Source organism: Canis aureus, chromosome 19, assembly GCF_053574225.1.
Source record: "Canis aureus isolate CA01 chromosome 19, VMU_Caureus_v.1.0, whole genome shotgun sequence".
Lineage (NCBI taxonomy): Eukaryota > Metazoa > Chordata > Mammalia > Carnivora > Canidae > Canis > Canis aureus.
Window position 1 is genome coordinate 57,586,113 of NC_135629.1, and position 10,284 is coordinate 57,596,396.

The following is a 10,284-nucleotide window of genomic DNA, read 5'->3' on the forward strand; positions in this document are numbered from 1 at the left end:
CACCAAGTTGCTTATGTATCATGAAAGTGACACCTGTTACTCCATCAGGAAACACTTGTAATTGCTGTCACGCAGATCCTACATTTGGTGTTAAGCCTATTCCTCAACATTTTATACATACACTTCAATGCCTTTGTATATATATATATTATGAAAATGCAATTTTAGTTCAATTATATATATATATATATATTTAAGTTTTATTTATTTGAGATAGAGCAAGCAGGAGCAGGGGGGATGGACAGGTAGAGAGGGAGAAGCAGCCCCCCCATCCCCGTGCTGAGCAGGGAGCCCAACATGGGGCTCAATTCCAGGACCCCAGGATCACAACTAAGCCGAGGGCAGACACCCTACTGACTGAGCCACCCAGGGACTCCTACATTACATATTATAAAATATTTAATGGTATCTGGTAAATGGACTCTTTCCATCAGTTCTAACAGTTTATATTTTTGTCTTTAGCTCCCTCAAGAAAGCAAAGCTACCACCTCTAACCATCACACCTACTTCTTTCCTATTCTTTTTTTTTTTTTCTTTAGATTTTATTTATTTAAGAGGGAGAGAGAACGCGCAGGGGAAGGGCAGAAGGAGGGGGAGAAGCAGAGTCCCCGGGTAGAGAGCCCGCCCCACTCCATCCCAGGACCCAGGGTCCAAGACCTGAGCCGAAGACAGATGCGTAACGGGCCGAGCCTCCCAGGCGCCCGTCCGGGTCTTTATTGGATGAATCGGTGCCCCCTACACAGAGCCAAGGAGACCACGAGGGAAGGACACAGAATATAGACGCAACAGCAGCAGGAAAAGCCCCGGGCACCCATTAAAACACATTAAAACGACATAAATGAAATCTTAAGGCAGCAAATCAGAGTCAGATCTGTTTTAAGTGCACGTAACACAAACTTTAAAGAATCAATACGTTTCGAGATCCAACCAGCACAATGTGCATCCCTGAAAATGCAGCCGGGAAGGCGCTGAGACCCTCGACGTGGCGGCGCGGGGACCCGCCTCCGGAGCCCCGGCCTCCCGGCCCGTGCCCACCGGCTCCCGGCAGGGGGCGCCCCGCGGGAACGCAGACCCCCGACTTCCGGCCGCAGGGCGGGGCGCCGCGCGGGGGGCGGGCTCGGCTCCAACCGCACTTCCGGCAGCGGAGGCCCCGCGGGGAAAAGGGCTGAGGGGGACGACGGCGTTTCCGCCCGGCTCGGCCACGTGACTCCGCGCCCCGCGCGTCACTCAGACGGGGGCGGTGCAGACGGGCACACCGCCCAATCGGAGACGCTGGGACAGGAGCCGCGTCGAATCAGGAACCGCGGGAGAGGGAGAGCCCGGACCACTGTCCAATCAGGGCAGGGGGCGGGCCACATCGCAGCCTGGGCACCTGCCCCGCGCAGCCCCAGGTGCCCCGTGCGCGCCGCTCTCACCTGCCGAGCCGCGGAGGCGCGGGGAGGGCCCCCGGGAGCCCGGAGCGGGGCCGCGAGATGGTGAGTGCGCGCGGCCCGGGCCGAGATGCGGGGGGCTGGCTCGAGCCGGCTGCAGGGGGCCGCGGGCCCGCGTGTGCCCGCCCTCGGGGTCCCGACCCGAGTGTCCGCCCCCGGCTGTGGGGGGGTCCCCGGCGCCCTCTCACGTCCTCTCCTCCACGGCCGGTGTCACAGACACGGAGACAGGGTGTGGCAGAGAAGGTACCCAAGAGAGGTGCGGTGATGCAGTGGATGTGTTCTGGTGCCCGGGGGACCGAGTTTCTCAAACGCAGAAAGCGAGGGTTAGGGTCAGCACAGCCGGACAGACTCCAGGACAAGGAGTTGGGACCACGTCGAATCTGTAGATGAAGTCGAGGACGGACGGACATCCACCCGGTCCTGAGCTTTCCAATCCATGGACTTGCTGTGTTTCTCCATTTGGACTGAAAACAAAACCTCCAGTACTGGTGCTGATTTGAAAGGTGTCTTTTAAAATACTGTTCCAAAAATTTTAAATAAATAAATAAATAAATAATAAATAAATAAATAATAAATAATAAATAATAAATAAATAATAAATAAATAAATATTAAAATAAAATAAAATAAAATACTGTTCCTGGTTAGAAGTAAATTCACGTTTGAGCATTATTCGTCGAGCCAGTGTCCTTGTTAAGTGCACGGATTTTAATTGACCATCTGTAAATTCTTTGAGTCTTTACATGCAGAAATCTTATCTACAAGTAATGATGTCTCAACCCTTTTCTCGTATTATTTTGCTTTTCATTTATGATTCACCAGGGCCTCCAGTTCATTGTACAATAGAGGACGCTATGTGTCTTGCCTTCTTGACAAGGGAACTGTTTTACTCTTTCAAAATTCTTAACATTGCAGTAGGTGTTTCCATGCACCATCTTCCACAATCAGCCAACTAGCACGTCCTTCTGGTTCCAGAGTATTAAATGCTGCTATACATGAATAATGGTAATGCTCATTGCTTTCTATGGAAGGACATGAAATTTTTTCTGTATTTTCTTTTTTTTAAAGATTTTATTCATGTGAGACACACAGAGAGGCAGAGACACAGGCAGAGGCAGAAGCAGGCTCCCAACGGGGAGCCTGATGCAGGACTTGATCCTAGGACCCCAGGATCATGACCTGAGCCAAAGACAGATGATCAACCACTGAGCCACCCAGGCATCCCTGATTTTTCTGTATTTTCTATTAATGGAGCAAAATGTATTAATTTATGGTCAGTCTTTAGACATTCTTGCATTCCTGAAATAAAATGAGCTTGGTTGTAATTTATTATGCACATTATTTCTCTATATGGTAGTAATACATTTATCTTTTTTTAAAAAGATTGATTATCCATCTATCTATATCTATTTATTGGGAGACTGTGGTAGTGCACAAGCCAGGGGGAGGAGAAGGAGAGGGACAAGCAGACTGCACTGAGTATGGAGCTCAATATGGCGCTTGATTTCACAATCCTGACATCATGACCTGAGCTGAAATCCAGAGCTGTATGCTTAATGGACTGAGCCCCTGGAAGTACTCAGAATTCCCCTCTGGCAGTCATCAGTCTGTTCTGTTTTTATGGATCTGTGGCTACTTTTACTGTTTTTATTTTATCTTGCCCTAGTTTGGCTTGCTTGCCTTCTAATTCCATATGCTTTCACTGTCTCTATTTTATTTACAGCACTTACCCTTCACCTAGATTATATCAGATTTCCTTATTTTCCTCCCACATGAGAATTTAAGACACAAGTGGTTCAGAATTCTCCTCTTTTTTAAAGCACTATACCCTGTAGCTGCATGTAGTGGGAATTATCACCTAAACCAATTTTTAGCAAATGAATGAATGAGAGTTACAGATGTATAGAGAAGTAAGGGCTGAGACAAGGGCTTTACCAGAAGGAGCCCAAAAATGCGTGAAATAAGAATGTTTCATGTTTCTAGTCTTCACAGATCTGCACTGCACAGTCTACTACAGTAGCCTCTGACCACATGAGGCTGTTGCATTTTCGAAATACAGCTAGTCAAAACTGAGTTGGGCTGTATGTGTGAAATCCATACCAGATTTGTAGCACTATGACAAAAATACAGAATATCTCAATAATTGGGTACATGTTGAAATGGGCAAAATAAAAGTTTAATGGGCAAAATAAAAAATATTAAAATGAAAGGCATCTGAGTGGCTCAGTTGGTTAAGCATCTACCTTCAGCTCAGGTTAGGATCTCAGGGTCCTGGAATCAAGCCCTGCATTGGGCTCCTTGCTCAACAGGGAGTCTGCTTCTCCCTCTCTCCTTCTGATTGTGCTCTCTTTCTCTTATTCTCCCTCAGATAAATAATAAAATCTTAAATATATATGTAATTAAAATGAATTCAATACATATTTTTTATAAGGTGGTTACAAGAAAATTCAAATTTAGATACACTATATTATCTTCCACTCTGATGGTACTGCTCTGGATCAGAGGTTGACAGACCACAGCCCACAGGCCAAATCCAGCCTGCCACTTATTTTGTAAATATACTTTTACTGACACACAGCCACAGCCATTCCATTCCATGTCGTCTGTAGTTACTTTTGTGGCACAAAGGCATAGCTGAGCAATTGCACGGAAACCACATGGCTGGAAAAGCCTAAATGATGTAACAGCCATAATCATATTGTAAGGTGTATGTATGTCTAGAATTACAGCTACTAGGACTTAAGGCTTTGAAGACAAGCAGACTTACAACATTCGAATTGGGTAAAAGTGAGTGTTACTGACTGTCCTTCTAACTTTCCTGTTACATACTGATTATGATATCTACTTGGGAGATTTATTATGAGAAACAAGCTAAAAAAAAAAGAGAAACAAGCTAATGTTTGGAAATCTCTGTGTCAAGTATTTCACACATCAGGGATGCTCAGTAGTACATAGTATTGTTAATACTGATTTGAGGCTGTTATGGGCATTCATGGCTTTAAAATATCACATGGCACGCAACAGTGGAAGAGTTCACCGAATTTGTGGATAAAAGTTTGTTGTGAGACAACGCTAGATACCACTGTACTGTAATTAGAAGACCCAAAGCAGCTTTACTTACCTCATAAGAAGAGTGTTTCCATCTGGACTTCTAGTTCTGCTGCTGTTTATTGTACAGGCAAATTGCTGCACCTGTACTGCAGCGTGGCAGCCTCTATTTGCACTTGTGCATGCAGAAGCCAATGGAATGATGTGCTTTCTCAAAGGATAAGCTTTCTGGGGATCCTGCAGGCCAATGGAGTCCCCGTTCCGGGGCTGGGCAGTTAAGCTTGTCTGCAGGGCAAAGGGTGTGGACTGCTTATTGTGTGTAGAGAACCAGGAGGCTGGTATATAGGTCAGTGCCTCTGGATTTTTACAGTGGGAACAGATGGTCTGGAGGAAGGTGCTACCTGAGACCTTTATGAATTTTATGATCTCAGCAAATTCACAGGCAAACCCTTCTGGATTTCAATTTATTCACTTCTACAGTGGAACTCATAACTGCCTCTTCACAGAACCAGGGCACACTTTTCCTGGACAGACAAGGCTGTTCTGACATCTTGCAATGTCAGTCTGTCTGTTGAAGGAGAGCTGTCACCCATAACTAGTGGTTACCAGCACCCTGGCCCACGAACGCAGGCCCTGTGGTGAGGTCTGAACTTCTGCCTGAGCTCGTTTGCCAATACACTGCCTGTCTCCTAGAGAGAATGTAGGAAAGGAAGGATTGCTGTTTTATAGAAAAACAGGAGACAGATAAGTATTAATGCCTCTCCTGAAGAATATTCTTATTCTACCAGGTGGACCTGCCAGTTGACAGTGTATCAGAGTTCAAGGAAATATGTCCATTCAGGGCCTGGGTTGAGGGTTGGGCATAACCAGGCCCCTTAAGAATCAAATTCTTGGTGGGCAGAGAAGCAGGAAATGCTCCCAGGCCCTCAACATGTTTTCATTCATTAAAACCTCATCTAGGTCCAATGCTGGCTTCATGTGCTAAGGCCTGTAGAGGACAGTGAAGAAAGAGAATAATTTTTTTAAGATTTTATTTATTTATTTATGAGAGACACAGAGAGATAGAGAGGCAGAGACACAGGCAGAGGGAGAAGCAGGCTCCATGAAGGGAGCCTGATGTGGGACTTGATCCCGGGACTCCAGGATCACGCCCTGAGCAGAAGGCAGATGCTTAACCACCAAGCCACCCAGGCATCCCAGAAATCCTTTTCATCGCAAGGAACTGATGTTTTTAAAGAGGAAATCATTGTTTCATTTGTATAGTATTTCTTTCATATCTCTGACTTATTGTGGACTTCTTTGGACCCTTCAGGTGGAGGGGAAGAGTGAAAATCGTCACAGACTGTGGCAGGATGAGCTCATTAGAGATGCTATTAAATCTACAAGGCCAGCTGGCATCCCTGAGGATGTAAGTGCTGAAGACAGGGAAGGAGATAGGATGACACAGCCCTAGAGTTGATGGGAGGCCACAGAACTACGTGTGAACTTGCTGTGACTCAAGTCCTGGTTCCCCAGTCAGCTTCCCCTCCCCCTTCCTCGCACACACTGGTGGAGAATAGTACCCTGTTGAACCAGAATCTGTGGGATGTTTCAGGACTCGGTGGTTTTTGAGGATGTGGTTGTGGACTTCACCCCGGAGGAGTGGGCTTTGCTGGATTGTGCTCAGAGGAGGCTCTACAGAGATGTGATGCGGGAGACCTGCAGGAACCTGACTTCAGTGGGTAAGGATGGCTTCATCCCTTCACTTACTCTCTAGAGTATAAGTACCTGCAAGCTATCGAGCTTGTTCCAAAACTTGAGCTGAACAATGGGAATTTGTAGCTAAGGAAGACAGACATGGTTACATTACTAGAGGATATAGTCTAATAACTTTCTAATGTATGTATTTGAATCTGCTACTTTCCCTTTTATTTTTTTATTTTTTATTTTTTTGGTTTATAAGAAATTTTATTTCTTATATTTTTTTCCTAAATACTTTATTTTTTTAAATTTATTTTTATTGATGTTCAATTTACTAACATACAGAATAACCCCCAGTGCCCGTCACCCATTCACTCCCACCCCCAGCCCTCCTCCCCTTCTACCACCCCTAGTTCTTTCCCAGATACTTTCCCTTTTAAATGCTTTTCACCTCTGTAAGGGTTATAACTCTTTGCTTTAAGAGGAACAACCCTTGTTGGGGAGCATTACATTTGGAAATATTTTTTTAAGATTTTATTTATTTATTCATGAGAGAGAGAGAGAGAAAGAGAGAGACAGAGAGACAGAGGGAGAGAGAGAGAGGCAGAGACACAGGCAGAGGGAGAAGCAGGCTCCACATAGGGAGCCCGATGTGGGACTCGATCCTGGGTCTCTAGGATTATGCCCTGGGCCAAAGGTGGCGCTAAACCGCTGAGCCACCCGGGCTGCCCTACATTTGGAAATATTAATTAAAAATAAATTACTCTTCTTACTGAGGAAGTTTCATTTTGTCAGACACATTGGCATCTTTTTTTTTTTATTTTTCCCATCCTCACAAATATCTTTGTTCACACTGAAAAACCTTCCATATTTTCTCTTTTAAAGTTAGTATTGAGCATGTGCAGTTTGTCCAATTCCTTTCCACATTGCTTTCCTGACAATAGGGTGTTTATGTCGCCATAAATCTCAATCTTCATGGAGTATTTCCAGTAAATTGCACACCATTTTGGCCTCTTGTCTTTGTTGTTGTCAAAGTCCTGAAATAGCCAAAACTCTTCAAGGTTTGTTGTGGTCCTTTGCTCAAAAGTACATTCCTCCTTATAAAATTTGTTTATTTTTTTGGATCACTATTTGAAAAGAAGTGTGCTCCCAACTTATTTTTTTTTGCCTTCATCTCACCAGTTCTTTCCAAAGAAAGAAAGTTTTGTTGCTGTTTTTCATATCATAACACTCAAAACCAGGTCAAATCCTCTATAGTATATGTTTGGGGAAGAAATATGACATGAATGGACTACAGTAAGATTCAGAAGAAATATTCCTGGTCCTTCATTGTAGGTGAAAACTGGAAATGCCATGGTATTGAAGATCAGCACAAGAACCTGGGGACATGTATGAGGTGAGTGGCATCAACTTGAGAGAAAGCAGGTCTCAGGAGAGAGTCTGAGTACGCCATGATATTAATGTGTGTATGTGTCTCTGTGTGTGTGTGTGTGTCTGTGTGTGTGTACACATATGTAGGTATACATCAGATGATGAGTATTCACAGAGAATTTTCACCAGTTCTATAAAAGTGGTGCATGTGTTGATTATTTGAGATAGTTCAGTTGTAAACAGCCATCAGGAAACAAAATCCAAAAGGTAAAAAACACTGAAATGGTAAATGGGACAGAGCCCTCAATCAGAGCATTTAGCTTATGTACCACTTTAGAACAATTCTGACAGGGCAGGAAATGTACACATTCATTGAATATGGTAAAAACGTAATCCTATTAATTGTTAAAAGCCATCAGTGAATTGTTAGCTAATCACTGGTAACATGATGCTTATTTGTAACAGGTGTCATGCGGTGGAGATACTCTCAGAAAATAATGGAACTAATCAATGTGGAGAAACCAACCAGATTTCAAATTTTATATTGCATAAGAAACTTTCTACTGGAGTAATAAAGTCCTATGAATACATTAAGTTTGAAAAAGCCATCATGGATACTACATCCCTAAAGAGTCCCATAACATCACTTCAACATGGACAGAAATCCCATCGATGTAAGGAATGTGGGAGAACTTTTATTTGTTTTTTTTTTAAAGATTTTATTTATTCATAGAGATGCAGAGAGAGAGAGGGGCAGAGACAGGCAGAGGCAGAGGGAGAAGCAGGCTCCATGCAGGGAGCCTGACGTGGGACTCGATCCCGGGACTCCAGGATCACACCCCGGGCTGCAGGCAGCGCTAAACCCCTAAGCCACCGGGGCTGCCCGAGAACTTTTATTTGTTACTCATCATTTAGGGCACACATAAGAGCTCACACTGAAGAGAAACCGTACACATGTAAGGAATGTGGAAAAGCCTTTATATACTTCTCCAAACTTAGGGTTCATATAAGAACCCACACTGGAGAGAAGCCTTATGAATGTGAAAAGTGTGGGAAAACCTTCAGATCTCCCTCAAACCTCTGGACACATAGGGAAACTCATACTGTTGAGAAACCCTATGCCTGTAGAGAATGTAATAAATCCTTCTCTTCTCCCTTGTCTCAGAAAACATGCGAAGGTTCACAGTGCAAAGCCTACGAATGTAAGGAATGTGGGAAAGCCTTTCTTCATCCTTTTTACCTGATCATACATGCAAGAATGCACACTGGAGAGAAAGCCTATAAATGTGTGGAATGTGGGAAGGCCTACAGCTGGCCCTCTGACCTCAGGATTCACATGAGAACACACTCTGGAGAAAAGCCTTATGAATGTAAACAATGAAAAAAAAATGAATGTAAACAATGCGGGAAATCCTTCAGCTCCCCTTCATCGTTTAAGAGACATTTGCGAACTCACACAGGAGAAAATCCGTATGCATGTAATGAATGTGGAAAAGCCTTCAGCAGTCTCTCATACTTTAGAACACATGTGAGGATTCACACTGGAGAGAAACCCTATATATGTAAGCAATGTGGGAAAGCTTTCAGTTGGTCATCATCATTTCGAGGACATTTGAGAACTCACAGTAGAGAGAAACCCTATAAGTGTAAGCAATGTGGTAAAGCCTTCAGTAGACTCACATCCCTACAAAGACATGTGAGAATTCACAGTGGGGAGAAACTCTAAATGTAAGCAGTGTGGGAAAGACCTCTGTGGTACCTTATCCTTAAAAAAAAAAAAAAAAAGACATGGAAACCCTAACAGGAGGGAAACCTTATGTCAGTAAATGTGGGAAAAACTTCATGTAAATTACATCACTTATTGTGCACAAAATTTACATACTATTAGAAAAATTTTATAAGCATTTTATATTGTTGACATTATTAGTGCCTTAAAGTAGACTCCTATCACATTATTTCTAGTTCTTTCTGAGAAAAACATTTAGGAGATAAATACTCCTTTAAGCATTATTTTGCTAAGGCAGCCCTGACAAATTGCCACAAAGTTGGTAACTTAAAGGAACAGAAATTTATTCTCCAGATCTGGAGGCTAGAAGTTGGAAATCAGGGTGTCATTAACATTGGTTCCTTCTGGGCTCCTGGGTGGCTAAGTTGTTTTAGCATCCAACTCTTGATTTCAGCTCAGGTCATGATCTCAGATTGGTGAGACTGAGCCTCATGTGGGCTCCCTCTCCCTTTGCCCCCTATCCCCACTCATGTTCTCTGTGTCTCTATTAAACACACACACACACACACACTGGTTCCTTCGGACGGTTCTGAAGAGGAACATGACCCATGTCACTTTACAAGCTTCTAGTGGCTACCAGCAACTCTTAGTGTTCTTGACACTTATCATTTCAATTTCTCCCCCCGTCTTAACATCACCATTTCTACCTGCTCTATCCCCTTTTCTTGTAAGGACACGTGTCTTAGGATTTAGTGCCTATGACCTAATCCAGGATGATCTCATCTTGAGATACTACATCTGCAAGGACTCTTCAAATAAAGATTCAGAGTGGACATATCTTTTAGATGGCCACCATTTTGCCACTATATACCCTGTCTGCCAAATTACATGTTTTTTTTTTTTTTTTTTTTTTCCAAATTACATGTTTTGATACACGATATTTTAATTATGAATTGCTTACATAGAAATTATTTACCCTATAAAGTCTTTTGGAACAGACCTTTTGAAGTGTATTTTTAAAATGTAACTA

At 43.4% G+C, this 10,284-nt stretch overlaps 1 protein-coding gene across 1 annotated transcript; it reads left to right on the forward strand.

Moving 5' to 3' along the window:
• The first annotated feature begins 1,319 nt into the window (after nucleotides 1-1,319).
• Nucleotides 1,320-9,355, forward strand: LOC144290899 (zinc finger protein 669-like). The gene is made up of 6 exons (XM_077860570.1): nucleotides 1,320-1,475; nucleotides 5,790-5,885; nucleotides 6,072-6,198; nucleotides 7,493-7,553; nucleotides 7,994-8,202; nucleotides 8,694-9,355. Coding segments are annotated over exons 1-6 (498 nt in total). The 5' UTR covers nucleotides 1,320-1,472; the 3' UTR covers nucleotides 8,696-9,355.
• The last annotated feature ends 929 nt before the right edge of the window (nucleotides 9,356-10,284 follow it).